At 43.0% G+C, this 18701-nt stretch overlaps 1 protein-coding gene across 1 annotated transcript in view; it reads right to left on the bottom strand.

The window, feature by feature from the left end:
* Positions 1-12530: 12530 nt before the first annotated feature.
* The window catches only part of LOC110516643 (nociceptin receptor-like), a 72169-nt gene continuing 65998 nt past the window's right edge, over positions 12531-18701 (bottom strand). Inside the window, exon 4 of the mRNA XM_036989001.1 lies at positions 12531-15210. Coding sequence (XP_036844896.1) covers positions 14684-15210 — 527 coding nt within the window. The 3' untranslated portion in view covers positions 12531-14683. The remainder of the gene's footprint in view (positions 15211-18701) is intronic.

Below are 18701 nucleotides of genomic sequence, written 5' to 3' on the forward strand. Positions count from 1 at the left end.
TCTGAGTCAGCGCAGTATGAGTTGAGTGGCCTTCTCTATGTTGCATGCAGCAAACTGATTGGGTGGCTGTTAGAACCAGCAAAGGGTGCTTTACTATTTATAGGCAATGGAATTACTTTAGTTTCCTCCCACACCCCTTTAGGCTTTGGTTAAAGACATGGAGAATAAGGGTTGAAATAGAGGGAATAACAACCATTCTCGACAGAGTCCCCATCTAGGTTGTCTGGTGGCTTATAATTATTGATGGATAGCAACTGTTTTTCCACGTATTCCACACAAACTTGACCAAATTTAAAATTATAATTCTTCTCTTTCATTATTAGATCTTCAATACACAAATATGATGGTTCTCTTGTTCATAACGTTGTCATTTCACTTCTCTTTGTCCACTTTACCAAATAGTAATTGAAATACTGGACACCTCAAAAGGTTTTGCTATAAATGACCCATCAATTTCAATGAACGATGGAGATTAATTGGGTTTTCTGCCCATAATATAATTTAACTGACTTGAATAGTAAAAGGATCAATCAAATAATAAAAATAAGGCCAACAAACCTGTCTAATGTAACGAGCTGAATGAAGGAGAACATCTCAGGCGTTAGACACCAGATACACACGAAGGATTGTTCAACAAACCTGTCTAATATAACGAGCTGAATGAAGGAGAACATCTCAGGCGTTAGTCACCAGATACACAGGAAGGATTGTTCAACAAACCTGTCTAATATAACGAGCTGAATGAAGGAGTACATCTCAGGCGTTAGACACCAGATACACAGGAAGGATTGTTCAACAAACCTGTCTAATATAACGAGCTGAATGAAGGAGAACATCTCAGGCGTTAGACACCAGATACACAGGAAGGATTGTTTGTGTGCGTTTGTGTCACAGTTTGCGATTTTGTGTCTCACTGTGTCTGTCACCAGAATGAAGCAGTTTCCTCTGTCCCAGTTCTGATCGCTTTGTCAGTGAATGCGCCCACACACACACACACAAAGTCACCCACACACACAAAGTCACCCACACACTTTAATACTCAAGGCTAAAATGTTTTGAATAACATTTGTACTCCTCACTTCCCATTAGTTTCTCACTGAAAGAGAGACAGAGAGGAGAGACAGAGGAGAGACACAGACAGACAGAGGAGAGACAGACAGAGGAGAGACAGACAGAGAGAGAGACAAGCAGTGCCTTTGGAAATGTTTCACATTTTGTTGTAAATTTGATAAAATATATTTTTTCCTCAGCAATATACACACAATACCCCATAATGACAAAGCAAAAACAGGTTGTTGTATATTTATAAAATAAAAAATAAAATAAACAATATCTTATTTACATACAGTAGATACTCAGACCTTTTGCTATGAGACTTGAAACTGAGCTCAGGTGCATCCTGTTTCCATTGATCGTCCTTAAGATGTTTCTACAACTTGATTGGAGTCCACCTGTGGTAAATTCAATTGATTGCACATGATTTGGAAAGGCACACACCTGTCTATTTAAGGTTCCACAGTTGACAGTGCATGTCAGAGCAAAAAAACCAAGCCATGAGGTCGAAGGAATTGTCCGTAGAGCTCCGAGACAGGATTGTGTCAAAGCACAGATCTGGAGAAAAAAAACTTCTGCAGCATTGAAGATCCCCGAGAACCGAGTGACCTCCATCATTCTTAAATGGAAGAAGTTTGGAACCACCAAGACTCTTCTTCGTAGCATCATACCCAAGAAGACTCGATGTACTGAGTAAAGGGTCTGAATACTTATGTAAATGTAATATTTCATTTTTTCAGTTAATACGTTTTGCACAAAAATCTAAAAACATGTTTTTGCTTGTCTAAATACTTTCCGAACGCAATTTAACTGTAAATCAACCAGACACTTGAACTGTAAATCAACCAGACACTTGAACTGTAAATCAACCAGACACTTGAACTGTAAATCAACCATAGACCTTAACAGTAAATCAACACTAACACTATCCACAAACAATTAACAAACCAATCGGTGGGAAGTGATGATTCATCGTAACGAGATGGGAAGCGGAGTACTGAACGACTTCATCAACATAGCATCACTGAGATAGAGTTGTACTGTAGCATGAGGTCGTAACGAGGTCATGAAGACAGATGGAGACGTGCTCTCCTCCACTTTCTTCCCTTTGTTGAAATGTGATTTTCTGTTGCCCACTCCTGAATGAGAGGATTCATTAGACTTCACTGAACAACAGCATGGCAGATGGGTCCAGTATATTACCCTCTGGGAGTATCCACTAATGGTCCGTTAGGTCGTCGGGTACGCATCGCCACCACCACCGTGTCCCACCAGCGTAGGTCGTTGGGTACGCATCACCACCGTGTCCCACCAGCGTAGGTCGTCGGGTACGCATCGCCAACGCCGTGTGTGTTCCACCAGCGTAGGTCGTTGGGTACGCATCGCCAAGTGTGTTCCACCAGCGTAGGTCGTCGGGTACGCATCACCACCACCACAGTGTCCCACCAGCGTAGGTCGTCGGGTACGCATCGCCACCACCGTGTTCCACCAGCGTAGGTCGTCGGGTACGCATCACCACCACCACCGTGTCCCACCAGCGTAGGTCGTCCCGATGACGCTGATCAGTGAAGTGGAGCTCATTACTGTATATACAGCCTTTACGCTTTACGCTTCGGAGAGAAAAAGAGGAGGGGGGAGGAGGAGGGGGGGGAGAAGAGAGAGAGAGGGAGAGAGGGGGAGAGAGAGGGAGATAGAAAGGGGAGGGAGCGAGGGAATGGGACAACATGACAGAGATGATCAGTGAAAGATAGACATTAACACCCTCTTAGTAACAGACTGACTGGAGGTGGTGTAGCCTCTCATGTGGAGAGGGGACTACCTCATCTCCTCCATGTGGAGAGGGGACTACCTCATCTCCTGCAGAACCTTCTCATAGCAGGCTGGCACCTATTGGAACCATGGAAAGGTTGTAGATGAACCTGGGGTCTCTGGGGAAGAGGGATGTCTTTACCCTCCCTGTAGAGGGGAACAGGGATGTCTTTACCCTCCCTGTAGAGGGGAACAGGGATGTCTTTACCCTCCCTGTAGAGGGGAACAGGGATGTCTTTACCCTCCCTGTAGAGGAGAAGAAAGAGAAAGGGGGTGGGAGACCTTAGAGTATGTGTTTGTGTCTGTGCGTGTACGTGTGTTCGTGCATGTGTGTGTGCGAATGTATACATATGTATGAATAAATGAGACTACATCTACGAGAAAACAACCGCACACAAATACAGTTGACAAAATGTACAGGTATGTCTCTGATTCCTCTTGTAACCCACCTGGAAGATACAGCCTCTCTCTCTCGTTCCTGTCACCCTCTCAGATCACGGCCCTGTTCTCACCATCATCCTTCTCCAGGTGAGAAAAAGTGGAAGTACAGAAAGTTTGCCCAAAAAAAGCACCTGGAAACACCTGGATGATCATCAAGACTCTCGGAAGAATGTTATATGGACAGATGAGTCAAAAGTACAACTTTTCTTGAACGACACGAGTCCCTGGCAAAAACCAAAACACTGCATTCCACAGTAAGAACCTTAAGCATGGTGGTGGTAGTGTGATGGTTAAGTGCCTCAGGACCTCGACGACTTGCCTTGATTGAAGGAACCATGAATTCTGCTCTGTATCAGACAATTCTACAGGAGAATGTCAGGCCCATCCGTCTGTGAGCTGAACCTGAAGTGCAGCTGGGTCGTGCAGAAAGACAATGTTCCAAAACACACAATCATGTCTACATGAAAATGGTTAAAAAAAAGTAACACATTTTCGGTTTTGCAATGTCTTAGTTGTAACGGCCGTTGGTGGAAGAAGGTGAGGACCAAGGTGCAGCGTGGTACGTGTTCGTCATTTATTAAACAGACCTGAACACTAAATACAACGTAACAAAAGGACCAACCGAAACAGCTCCTTCAGGTACAAAACACAGGTGGGAAACGGCTACCTAAGTATGGTTCTCAATCAGAGACAACGATAGACAGCTGCCTCTGATTGAGAAACCACATCCGGCCAAACAAACACAGAAATCCAAAACATAGAAAATGAACATAGAATGCCCACCCTAGTCACACCCTGGCCTAACCAAAATAGAGAATAAAAACCTCTCTATGGCCAGGGCGTAACATCAGTCAAAGTCCAAACCTAATTCCAATTGAGATGTTGTGGCAGGACTTGAAAGGAGCAACTCATGATTGAAAACCCACAAATGTCTCTGAGTTAAAGCAGTTGTGTATGGAAGAGTGGGCCAAACTTCCTCCACAGTGATGTGAGAGACTGATCAACAGCTACAGGAAGAGTGGGCCAAACTTCCTCCACAGTGATGTGAGAGACTGATCAACAGCTACAGGAAGAGTGGGCCAAACTTCCTCCACAGTGATGTGAGAGACTGATCAACAGCTACAGGAAGAGTGGGCCAAACTTCCTCCACAGTGATGTGAGAGACTGATCAACAGCTACAGGAAGAGTGGGCCAAACATCCTCCACGGTGATGTGAGAGACTGATCAACAACTACAGGAAGCATTTAGTTGGAGTCATTGCAGCTAAAGGTGGAACAACCAGTTATTGATTGTAATGGGGGAATTACTTTTTCACACAGGGGCATCCGGTGTTGCATGACTTTGTTTATGAAATTAATGAAATAAATATTTATTTAGAGTGTTATTTGTTCACTCAGGTTTCCCTTGATCTAATATTAGGTTTTAGTTGAGGAAACATTCAGTATCAAAAAAAAATATGGAGAAGTAGAGAAAATTAGAAAAGGGGGCAAATACTTTTTCACGTCACATTCGATATTCATAAGTTGAAAGGTCTTTCATGCCCTACCGGCTACCGGCTACCGTCTACCGTCTACCGGCTATCGGCTACCAGCTACCGGCTACCGGCTACCGTCTACCGTCTACCGGCTACCGTCTACCGTCTACCGGCTACCGTCTACCGGCTACCGGCTACCCGGCTACTGTCTACCAGCTACCGTCTACCGGCTACCGTCTACCGGCTACCAGCTATCGGCTACCGGCTACCGGCTACCGGCTACCGATGTCATTCTTCTGTGATCTGCTCCATGCGACGACCAGTTGAGAGCTGTGCTCTCCCGCTGCCTGTAGACGATACTCCACTGAAACTAAGGGCACGTGTGTGGCTCGCATGTGAATATATTTCAGGTGTTTTGCTCTTGATTTCATAACCGATAAGTTGTATACCTCCACTAGACTACTTTGATATACGCAACAGAAGGGATTGAGAAATGAGTATAGGTAACGGCCACTGAAAACGAAGTGGGTAGAGCCGCGAAGAGCCGCGTAGAGCCGTGTAGAGCCGCGTAGAGCCGCATATAGCTGTGTCTAGCTGCGTATAGCCTCCACTACACATCTGGCCCTTTGTGTTGTACTAAAAATGCTCTCTCCTACATGAGTGTGCGGTTATAACGCTGGTATAACGCTGGTATAACGCTGGTATAACGCTTGCTGTCCTTTCAGCATTACGAGCCTGTCTGAGCCACTGCAGGTCCAATAGGTTCACCACTGAAGGTCTATAGGATCACCACTGAAGGTCTATAGGATCACCACTGAAGGGTCTATAGGTTCACCCCTGCACTAACCTGTATATGCTAAACAGCAAAAAAAGAAACATCACCTTTTCAGGTCCCAATCTTTCAAAGATAATTTGTAAAAATCCAAATAACTTCACAGATCTTCATTGTAAAGCATTTAAACACTGTTTCCCATGCTTGTTCAATGAACCATAAACAATTAATGAACATGCACCTGTGGAATGGTCGTTAAGACACTAACAGCTTACAGACGGTAGGCAATTAAGGTCACAGTTCTGAAAACTTAGGACACTAAAGAGGCCTTTCTACTGACTCTGAAAAACACAAAAATAAAGATGCCCAGGGTCCCTGCTCATCTGCGTAAACGTGCCTTAGGCATGCTCCAAGGAGGCATGAGGACTGCAGATGTGGCAGGGTAATAAATTGCAACGTCCGTACTGTGAGACGCCTAAGACAGCACTACAGGGAGACAGGACATACAGCTGATCATCCTCGCATTGGCAGACCACGTGTAACAACACCTGCACAGGATCGATACATCTGAACTTCACACCTGTGGGACAGGTACAGGATGGCAACAACAACTGCCCGAGTTACACCAGGAACGCGCAATCCCTCCATCAGTGCTTAGACTGTCTGCAATAGGCTGAGAGAGGCTGGACTGGACTGAGGGCTTGTAGGCCTGTTGTAAGGCAGGTCCTCGCCAGACAATACCGGCAACAACGTCACCTATGGGCACAAACCCACCGTCACTGGACCAGACAGGACTGGCAAAAAGTGCTCTTCACTGACGAGTCTCGGTTTTGTCTCACCAGGGGTGATGGTCGGATTCGCGTTTATCGTGGAAGGAATGAGCGTTACACCGAGGCCTGTACTCTGGAGCGGGATCGATTTGGAGGTGGAGGGTCCGTCATGTCTGGGGCGGTGTGTCACAGCATCATCGGACTGAGCTTGTTGTCATTGCAGGCAATCTCAACACTATGCGTTACAGGGAAGACATCCTCTTCCCTCATGTGGTACCCTACCTGCAGGCTCATCCTGACATGACCCTCCAGCATGACAATGCCACCAGCTATACTGCTCGTTCTGTGTGTGATTTTCTGCAAGACAGGAATGTCAGTGTTCTGCCATGGCCAGCGAAGAGCCCCGATCTCAATCCCATTGAGCACGTCTGGGACCTGTTGGATCGGAGGGTGAGGGCAAGGGCCATTCCCCCCAGAAATGTCCGGGAACTTGCAGGTGCCTTGGTGGAAGAGTGGGGTAACATCCCACAGCAAGAACTGGCAAATCTGGTGCAGTCCATGAGGAGGAGACACACTGCAGTACTTAATGCTGCTGGTGGCCACACCCAGGTTTCAATAGGCCATAAGATATAAATGTTTCAAAATGCACTGTAAGATGCTGAGGGGAGAAAGGCTCATAATAATGGCATAAACACCTGCTAACCAATGTGTTTGATGTATTTGATTCCATTCCACTGAATCCGCTCCAGTCATTACCACGAGCCTGTTCTCCACAATTAAAGTGCCACCAACCTCCTGTGAAGTAGTGTATATATATTTGTCTCATTTTGTCTGTCATAGTTGAAGCGTACCTATGATGAAAATTACAGGCCTCTCTCATCTTTTTAAGTGGGAGAACTTGCACAATTGGTGGCTGACTAAATACTTTTTTTTGCCCCACTGTAAATGTTCTGGCGAAATGCTTTTATGAGCTGACTGAATGGAAGCTGATAATTATGAATTTTTGTATTTTTCTGGTATAGGTTGGTCTCAGAAAGAAATGACAAGTCCGAGACCGATTCAAGACCGAGACCGCAACACTGTATTCTGTATAGAAAAATGTAATGCGCCACCCAATTAATTATGCAAATATTAAAAAAAAAAACATGCCTTATTACTAGGCTATTCAAAAATCAAATACAAATTCACTGATTGTGTAAACCGACTATCTCGGATCCTTCCGGAACTTTCATTACACACACCTGTCCCCTATTTCCACTGATTAGTATTTGTATACTTGGTTCGCCATGGTCTTGTTTGATTATTATTAGAATGTCCTTTGGTGTCACGTCCTATCTTGACTACTCTTCCTCAGACGAAGAGGAGAATCGTTACAGTGAGTACCTGTGCTGCGTGTTTTGGGCTTCCCTTGTGCCCTTGTGGATTGTGCAGACGATAACGGGTCTCGTTAATCATTGTGTTATTTATTCGAGGTACTCCTCTCTCTTTTGTTTTGGATTTCTACCTTGTGTTTTGTTTGTTTGGTCTTCGCCCCCGTGCCTTTACATGGCATGCTGTCATTTGGGAAATAAACCCCCCCCTATTACTCGTTCCTGTGTCTGTCTCCTGAACCCTTCATACCAACGTGACACCGTCCTGCACAACCATTGAACCAACAGCATCGCCTAGGGCTATAGGTTCTCTCTCTCCCAGACTCATGGATAGACATTTTAGACCGTAGCATCAGGTAACCAGTCATTTCAGTATGCATGATAATAGAGTCTTGTGAGTCTTTCTGGATCAGTCTCTAAGAGTGATTACAGCTGTGAGTCTTTCTGGATAAGTCTCTCAGAGTGATTACAGCTGTGAGTCTTTCTGGATAAGTCTCTCAAAGTGATTACAGCTGTGGGTCTTTCTGGATAAGTCTCTAAGAGTGATTACAGCTGTGAGTCTTTTGGGTAAGTCTCTAAGAGTGATTACAGAGTCTTTCTGGATAAGTTTTTCCCCATCTGGATTTTACAATACTTTCCCATTGTTATTGTTCATGCTCTGTCAAGTTGGTTGTTGATCATTGCTAGACAGACATTTTCTGGTCTTGACATAGATTTTCAAGCCGATTTAAGTCAGAACTGTGAGTAGGCCACTCAGGATATTCAATGTCGTCTTGGTAAGCAATTCCAGTGTAGATTTAGCCTTGTGTTTTAGGTTATTGTCCTGCTGAAAGGTGAATTAATCTCCCAGTATCTGGTGGAAAGCAGACTGAACTAGTGCTTATAGCTGTTTTCCATTTCTTTATCTCGTAAAAAAACGGCCTTTTTCTTGCTGATGACAAGCATACCCCTAACATGATACAGCGACCACCATCCTTGAATACTTATTGACTGAAGATTTTTCAGCTTTACATTTTTAATAAATTCTAAAATGTTCTACAAACAAAATTCCACTTTGACATTTAGGAGGTATTTTGGGTAGATCAGTGACACAACAAAATTGAATCCATTTTAAATTCAAGCTGTAACACAATAAAATGTGGAATAATTAAGTAATAAATAGCAATAAAGCTACAGTGCTCTCTAGCATGCGTCAAATCAAATCAAATCGTATTTACCTTACCGTGAAATGCTTATTTACAAGCTCTTATAGAAAATATTTAGTAATAAAATGTCTTGTTAGCCCATAGGTCAAATTCTATTTTGAATACCCCTTTCTTTGTTGTTGCTTCAGACAAAAGTATTATTTCACTTATTAAAACATCGTGTTTTTTATTAATATGTCACTGGTGTTGAATAACCAACATTTTCATCTGCTGGTGTTCTTTCTTAGAAAAATAGGATTCCATAATGGTTAATCAGCTGTCCCCATAGGAGAACCCTTTTTGGTTCCAGGTTAACCCTTTTTGGTTCCAGGTAAATCTCTTTTGGGTTCCAGGTCAAACCCTTTTTGGTTCCAGGTAAATCTCTTTTGGGTTCCATGTCAAACCCTTTTTGGTTCCAGGTAAATCTCTTTTGGGTTCCAGGTCAAACCCTTTTTGGTTCCAGGTAAATCTATTTTGGGTTCCAAGTCAAACCCTTTTTGGTTCCAGGTGAATCTCTTTTGGGTTCCATGTCAAACCCTTTTTGGTTCCAGGTAAATCTCTTCTGGGTTCCAGATCAAACCCTTTTTGGATCCAGGTAAATCTCTTTTGGGTTCCATGTCAAACCCGTTTTGGTTCCAGGTGAATCTCTTTTGGATTCTATGTAGAACCCTCTGTGGAAAGGGTTTGACATGGAACCCAAAAGGGTTTGACATGGAACCCAAAAGGGTTTGACCTGGAACCCAAAAGGGTTTGACCTGGAACCCAAAAGGGTTTGACATGGAACCCAAAAGGGTTTGACATGGAACCCAAAAGGGTTTTTACCTGGAACCGAAAATGGTTTGCCATGGAACCCAAAAGGGTTTTACCTGGAAGCAAAAAAGGGTTCTCCTATGGGGACAGCTGAAAAAGCGTCACTTGCATCATTCAAAGCAACACGAAAAGGAGGAGCTCATTTAAGCTGTACGCCGTTTTGAACTTATTTTAGGTGTGTTTATTAATTAAGACGAGGGTTGCAAAATTTTGGTAGCTTTCCCAACATCGACGGGTTTTCTAGAAATCCTACCTAGTTGGAGGATTCACAGAATTCCTGCTTATTCCTTCCTGGTTCCGAGAATCTTCCAACCAGCATTTCTGGACAACGAAGTTACCAGAAATTTGCAACACTAATCCAGACAAGTTAGAATATCAGTTAACATTGCATTTAGCATTGTATTTAGCATTGTATTTATCATTGTATTTAGCATTGTCGTTAGCATTGTATTTAGCATTGTCTTTAGCATTGTATTTAGCATTGTATTTAGCATTGTACTTAGCATTGTATTTAGCATTGTACTCCTGTCTAGCATTTTTTGGAGTACGTAGCAATGCTAATGGGAATAGTTTGGACGCAGCTAGCGGGGCTCTCAAAAGCATGAGGTAAATCGAAATATAATGTTCAACTTTATTTTAGATGAACTAGCCCTTTAAGTGGTTATGCTTTGGGATGATAATAAAGGTTATGTAATCTGATTAGAATAAAGCAAAAACAAAGGATACTTCCCACCACAACCATTTTATTCATATGCAGATAAAAATATAACATTTTAAATTCAAGCTTCTGCAATGTTCTTTAGCATCAACAACAAGCTGACTAGCATATAAACTCTCTTTAGCATAGAAAACAAGCTAACTAGCATATAAACTGTTTTTAGCATCAACAACAAGCTGGCTAGCATATAAACTCTCTTTAGCATAGAAAACAAGCTAACTAGCATATAAACTGTTTTTAGCATCAACAACAAGCTGGCTAGCATGTAAACTCTCTTTAGCATAGAAAACAAGCTAACTAGCATATAAACTGTTTTTAGCATCAACAACAAGCTGGCTAGCATATAAACTGTCTTTAGCATAGAAAACAAGCTGTCTAGCATATAAACTGTCTTCAGAGTCAACAACAAGCAGGCTAGCATATAAAATGTCTTTAGCATTAACAAAAAGAGGTCTAGCAATATAAACTTAGTTCATCATCAGCAAATGAGCTACAAATGAATAATAATAAATAGCTACGTAAAATGCAGTTCACGAGTAAACGTACTGTTACAATCTTCATTACAGCAACAACCATTTATGCAAAAACACTGTTTTGCTCTTTTAATAATAATGGCAATAATTATTTTTGCTAGATTTGGATTTTTGATAATATAATTCTGTTGACATTCAAGTGGTCTGGACATGTGAAACTAATGGCAGGACTAGGGCTGCAGAAATTCCATCAACTTTCCCTGAAATCCCTGGTATTCTAGAAAAACCTGGTTATAAGATTCCCAGAATACCCAACCAGGATTCTCGAAAAACCTGGGAATTTTGGTAAAGCTTCCGGAATTTTGTAACACCCTTGTAAAGATTCTCCCTGTACACGTAGAGTTAGCATGTACAGACTCATGTGATAAATATGCACCAATAACATTGATTACTAAACAGAAGTTTTACTAGTGTCTTAGCTAGATGATTGGAACAACACTTTTACATACTTTTATATAACACGTCTATGTATACAGAGTAACAACACGTTATATATATATACAGAGTGACACCAGGTTATATATGCAGAGTTATTCATGTTATATATACACATCATATACAGTGCATCCAAAAAGTATTCACACCCCTTGACTTTGTCCATGTGTCATTGTGTTACAAAGAGGGACTAAAATTGATTGAATTTTTTTTTTTTTTTTTTAAATGTACATTATCTACACAAAATACTCTGGAAGAAAAATTCTAATATTTGTCCCCAAAAAAATCATAAAAAAATTAAACACTAATCTATCTTGATTAGATAAGTATTCAACCCACTAAGTCAATACATGTTAGAATCACCTTTAGCAGCGATCACAGCTGTGAGTCTTTATAGGTTAGTCTTCCTGGATTGTGTAACATTTTGCCCATTATTCTTTCAAAATTATTCACGCTCTGTCAAATTGGTTGTTGATGATCGCTAAACAACCATTTTCAGGTGACTCGGGAACATTCACTGCCTTCTTGGTAAACAACTCCATTGTAGATTTGGCCTTATGTTTTAGGTTATTTTCCTGCTGAAAGTTGATGGAATCTCCCAGTATCTGTTGAAAAGCAGACTGAACCAGGTTTTCCTCTAGGAATTTGCCTGTGCTTAGCTTCAACCCAATTTATTTTTTTCCTGAAAAACTCTCTCGACTACAAGCATATCAATAACATGGTGCAGCCACCACTATGCTTGAAAATATGGAGAGTGTTACTCAGTAATGTGTTGTATTGGACTTGCCCCAAATATAACATTTTAGGTATTCAGGGTAAAAAGTGATTTGCTTTGCCACATATTTCTGCAGTATTACTTTAGTGCCTTTGTTGCAAACAGGATGCATGTTTGGGAATATTTTATTCTGTACAGACTTCCTTCTTTTCACTATGTTAATTAGGTTCGTTTTGTGGAGAAACTATAATGTTGTTGATCCCATCCTCAGTTTTCTCCTATCACAGCCATTAAACTCTAACTGTTTTAAAAGTCACCATTGGCCTCATGGTGAAATCCCTGAGTGGTTTCCTTCCTCTCCGGCAACTGAGTTAGGAAGCACGGCCGTATCTTTGTAGTGACTGGGTGTATTGATACACCATCCAAAGTGTAATTAATAACTTTACCATGCTCTAAGGAATATTACATTTCTTCCAATAGGAGCCCGTCTTCGTGACACTTTAGGAAACCTCTCTGGTCTTTGTGGTTGAATCTGTGTTTGAAATTCACTGCTCGACTTAGGGACCTTACAGATAATTGGGATATCGGACTCTGGGTTGCCCACTCTCTCTTGGGCCTTTGGGTTACCCGGTACTGGTGGTACTTTTCAGCCTAGTACTCACCTTATATGTGTTGGCTACAAAGACGAGGTAGTGATTCCAAAAAACATGTTAAATACTATTACTGCACACAGAGTGAGTCCATGCAACTTATTATGTTCCTTTTTGAGCACATTACAAAACGGTTGAAAACTTATTGATGTTTCAGCTTTTCTTTTTTAATTGTTTTTTTATTATCCCCGTTTTTTTTTAATTCAAAAAACATAATTCCACTTTGACACTACGGGGTCTTGTGACAAAACAATCTCAATTTAATGTTCAATTCATAACAAAGTGTGGAAAAAGTAAAAGGGTGTGAATACTCTTTGGAGGCATATAGAAGAAAACCGTGTTATGTATCCAGGGTAACACCGTGTTATGTATCCAGGGTAACACCGTGTTATGTATCCAGGGTAACACCGTGTTATGTATCCAGGGTAACACCGTGTCACGTATCCAGGGTAACATCGTGTTATGTATCCAGGGTAACACCGTGTTATGTATCCAGGGTAACACCGTGTCACGTATCCAGGGTAACATCGTGTTATGTATCCAGGGTAACACCGTGTTATGTATCCAGGGTAACACCGTGTCACGTATCCAGGGTAACATCGTGTTATGTATCCAGGGTAACACCGTGTTATGTATCCAGGGTAACACCGTGTCACGTATCCAGGGTAACATCGTGTTATGTATCCAGGGTAACACCGTGTTCTGTATCCAGGGTAACACCGTGTTCTGTATCCAGGGTAACATCGTGTTATGTATCCAGGGTAACACCGTGTTATGTATCCAGGGTAACACCGTGTTATGTATCCAGGGTAACACCATGTCACGTATCCAGGGTAACACCGTGTTATGTATCCAGGGTAACACCGTGTTATGTATCCAGAGTAACTTTTTTTATTTTTTTTATTTAACTCGGCAAGTCAGTTATGAACAAATTCTTATTTACAATGACGGCCTACACCGTCCAAACCTGGACGACGCTGGGCCGTTCTATGGGACTCCCAATCACAGCCAGATGTGATATAGCCTGGATTCAAACAAATTATAGTACAAAATATATTTGCTTCATTTTTACAGGACGTCAAGCAGAAATATTCATACGCGGAGCATCAGGCAGCATCATCATCTGCCATTATTTCATCGTAACAATGAATAATAAAGGCTTCAACAAGCAAGTCTCTGTTGTGTTGTGTTGTTTGTTCCTACACAACACCTGCAAGGTGATACAAAACAAACAAGGAAAGTTACAGTACAGCACCATCAAGAACTGACACTCTTTATCCCAGGATAGTGGATAGTATTTATACAGACTTTGTTTGGTATTTAAGGCCATGGAATAAGACAAATTGTTTCTCTCGAACAAAATAAAACAGAAATAAACTAATAACATCCACTTAAAGTAATTACCTACAGCGTAGAAACAAACAAAAAAGCATCTATAAAACAAACATTTAAAAAATGACCATGACAACGTAATTAATCAACCAATCAACAGACTCAGAGTTGAGATAAGTGTGAGCAAAAACTGTTGACATTCGCGTAAATTGTCCATGAAGCACATAGACCTAAACTCTGAACTTAATCGTCCTGAAAATGCTAAACCAATTAAATAAAGACAACATGACATACATGTTAATAACATCCATGTTCCCTAAAGACACAGAGAAGCCCCTTAGTCCCTAGAAGAAGGTCCGTTAGACTACCTAACCCTGCTGTTAGGCCTCCAAACAGCTCCGGCCCAGATCTGGCCCCAACCAGGCCATTCGGACAGTGCCCCTGCCTTGGGCCACCTCCGGTCCTCTTCCTTGGCCTTTCCCCGTTTGGCCCCAGCCCAGGGGGCCGACATCCTGCTAGAGGGTAGTGATCTGGGTGAGCTCCATGTTGGAGTTCCCTGTCCTTTGGTGGTGGTTGTTCTGGGGTTCCTGGCAGACCAAGGGCAGCTCCACGCCTAGTCATGCGGGATTTGTATTCCCATCCGCCGTCTTGCAATTGTAAGCCACCTCGCGGGCGATGCTCCTCATCCGACCCGACTGCTGCCGGCTGTCTAGGCGGAACGGACCCGGGTGGCAGAACTCCCTGAAGCACCTCTTGAAGTTCTCGTCCAGGAAGGCGTAGAGGACTGGGTTAAGACTGCTGTTGACGTAGCCCAGCGCGATACAGAAGTGCATCAGGGCCATGGTGAGGAGGCTACTCAGGTTGAAGCCCAATGACTGGGCCAGAGCCATGATCTGGACTGGGGTCCAACAGACCACGAAGGCTGCCACTACGACCAGGACCATGCGAGTGATGCGGTGCAGGTTGCGGTCCTTCTCCTTGGAGCCGGACAGGATGCGGACGCTGCGAAGGCGCTTCACCATCAGGCTGTAGCAGACACTGATGATGGCCACTGGGATGAGGAAGGAAAAGAGGAAAACGCAGGTGCCGAACACCGGGTCCCAGTAGCTACGAGGGTCTGGGAGGACTACGATACACTCTACACCTAGGAGGAGGACAGGGCATATGTTAGGGGTTAGGACACGAGGGTTAAGGGTTAGGATATAGGGTAGTGGTTAGGACACTAGGGTTAAGGGTTAGGACACAAGGGTTAAGGGTTAGGACACAAGCGTTAAGGGTTAGGACATAGGGTAGGGGTTAGGACACAAGGGTTAAGGGTTAGGACATAGGGTAGGGGTTAGGACACAAGGGTTAGGACACAAGGGTTAAGGGTTAGGACATAGGTTAGCGTTACTGTAGGGGTAGGGGTTAGGACACCAGGGTTAAGGGTTAGGACATAGGTTAGCGTTACTGTAGGGGTAGGGGTTAGGACACAAGGGTTAAGGGTTAGGACATAGGTTAGGGTTACTGTAGGGGTTAGGACACCACACCTACAGGGACAGGACACAGAAGAAGACCATTGTCCAATATCTACAAATGTCCAACAGAAATGTGTGTTCGGCTCCAAACCCCACATCCTGTACACACACCTAGGACCAAGGGTTTAGCACATAGGACCAAGTGTTTTCCACATAGGACCAAGCGTTTAGCACATAGGACCAAGGGTTTAGCACATAGGACCAAGGGTTTAGCACATAGGACCAAGCGTTTAGTACATAGAACCAAGGAATTAGTACATAGGACCAAGGGATTAGTACATAGAACCAAGGGTTTAGTACATAGAACCAAGGAATTAGTACATAGGACCAAGGGATTAGTACATAGGACCATGGGTTTAGCACATAGGACCAAGGGTTTAGCACATAGGACCAAGCGTTTAGTACATAGGACCAAGGAATTAGTACATAGGACCAAGGGTTTAGTACATAGGACGAGGGGTTTAGTGCATAGAGCCAAGGGATTAGTACATAGGACCAAGGGATTAGTACATAGGACCAAGGGATTAGTACATAGGACCAAGGGTTTAGTACATAGAACCAAGGGATTAGTACATAGGACCAAGGGTTTAGTACATAGGACCAAGGGATTAGTACATAGGACCAAGGGATTAGTACATAGGACCAAGGGTTTAGTACATAGGACCAAGGGATTAGTACATAGGACCAAGGGTTTAGCACATAGGACCAAGGGATTAGTACATAGGACCAAGGGATTAGCACATAGGACCAAGGGTTTAGCACATAGGACCAAGGGATTAGTACATAGGACCAAGGGATTAGTACATAGGACCAAGAGTTTAGTACATAGGACCAAGGGTTTAGTACATAGGACCAAGCGTTTAGTACATAGGACCAAGGGTTTAGTACAGTAGGAGGATTGAGCAGAGAGGATAATCAATCAAATTACTGCTAGGAAGTCCGTCTCTTTGCATCACTCAAAAACACATACCACTGGGCGAAAGGGGTCAATATCAGGGGTTTACCTTTATCTATATATTTCCAGATAGCTGACATTTTATGAAATAAGTAGTAGCCATTCTCCAGATACTCATGTCCTTAATTCATTGAATATGCGGAGCTAGGATTTCTCTGTAATGGGACAGTTTCAACATGCATCCAATCCTGACCTCTGAAATCTCCCTGCTACTGTATGAGTCCAAGAAGATATCTGGGGTTAGACACGTTCAAGGCAGACACATGATGCGCATGCCGCAGACCATTTTTCCTCCTCCACCAAACTTTACAGTTGGCACTATGCATGGCAAAGTTCCCCTGGCATCCGCCAAACCCAGATTCATCTCTCAGACTGCCAGATGGTGAAGAGTGATTCATCACTCCAGAGAATACGTTTCCACTGCTCCAGAGTCCAATGGCGGCGAGCTTTATACCACAACTGACGATTGGCATTGCGCACGGTGATCTTAGGCTTGTGTGCGGCTGCTCGGCCATGGAAACCCATTTCATGAAGCTCCCGACGAACAGTTCTTGTGCTGACATTGCTTCCAGAGGACAGACGATTTTTACGCACTAAAGCCACTTCAGCACTCGGCGGTCCCGTTCGGTTTAGCTTGTGTGGCCTACCACTTTACGGCTGAGCCGTTGTTGCTCCTAGACGTTTCTACTTCACAATAACAGCACTTACAGTTGAACTGGGGCAGCTCTAGCAGGGCAGAAACTGACTTGTTGGAAAGGTGGCATCCTATGAACGTGCCACTGTAACAGTATAACTTTAGACCGTCCCCTCGCCCATACCCGGGCGCGAACCAGGGACCCTCTGCACACATCAACAACAGTCACCCCTTGAAGCATCGTTCCCCATCGCTCCACAAAAGCCGCGGCCCTTGCAGAGCAAGGGGAACCACTACTTCAAGGTCTCAGAGCAAGTGACGTCATGAAAGGCTATTTAGCGCACACCACCGCTAACTAGCTAGCTATTTCACATCCGTTACACCACGTTGAAAGTCAATAAGCTCTTTAGTAAGGCATTCTCCTACCAGTGTTTGTCTATGGAGATTGCATGGTTGTTTTATACACCTGTCAGCAACGGGTGTGGATGAAATGGCGGAATCAAAAGATTTGAATGGGGTGTCCACATACTTTTGTAATAGTCTATTTGTCTAATATTCTAACCCTGGAAAGGGTCAACATTCTGATATATCTAAGCCTTTCTACTAAGGTATGAAGGAATACACATCTTTTCAGAAACGTATCAAAATCTGTAGTCATTACCTGTTCATGTATGTATTCATATTTCTCAAAAAAATGATAATTTCAATAGATATCCTTACATGATATGTAATATTCATCCTCGTATGTCTAATCAAAAAAATGGGCTAAATCCAACTCATTAAATGTCCAGATCCCAAATTATTTTACTTGTTCAGGACAATTTGGTTTGAATGCAGCAAGTGTTCAGGGGAGTTCCCTGACAAATCCCCTTCTTTCTTCTCATTGGCTCTGAGGCCGACTATATGCCCCCCCCCCAAGACAGACAGTCCTTTCTCACGAGAGTTAGACTTTGCTTGTCACGCGTAATAAGAAAATGAACAGGAATCAGTTGGAGCTCGTGTACAATGTCGTCACTAAGTTGCAACAGCCACAAAGTCATAATTATGGCTAAACCGCGAGGAGAGTAATGGAGTGCTGCATCAGATGACCTGGCCTCCACAATCACCATGACCTCAACCCCAATTGAGATGGTTTGGGATGAGTTGGAACGCAGAGGGAAGAAAAAGCAGCCAACAAGTGCTCAGCATACGTGGGAACTCCTTCAAGACTGTTGGACAAGCATTCCTCATTGTATCTGTCCACGTTCGACAACAGACGAGAGTGTCTATTTGGGAGTCATTATATCTTCTGCTGTTGACCGTAGACAGCTGGAATGACTCTCAAATAGACACTCTCTTCTGTTGTTGATGCCTTTTCACTCACAAAATAAACAAATCAACATACGAATAAATTACATAACAGAATCCAAAATACACTCAAAACCCAACACCTTGAGGTTGAAGAACTGTCCACAAGCTTTTAATTCAGATTTTTTTCCCCTTCCTCAGCGTATAATCACTTTGACTGTGACATTTGCTTTAACTTTTCT

This window comes from Oncorhynchus mykiss, chromosome 9 (genome assembly GCF_013265735.2).
Source record: "Oncorhynchus mykiss isolate Arlee chromosome 9, USDA_OmykA_1.1, whole genome shotgun sequence".
Lineage (NCBI taxonomy): Eukaryota > Metazoa > Chordata > Actinopteri > Salmoniformes > Salmonidae > Oncorhynchus > Oncorhynchus mykiss.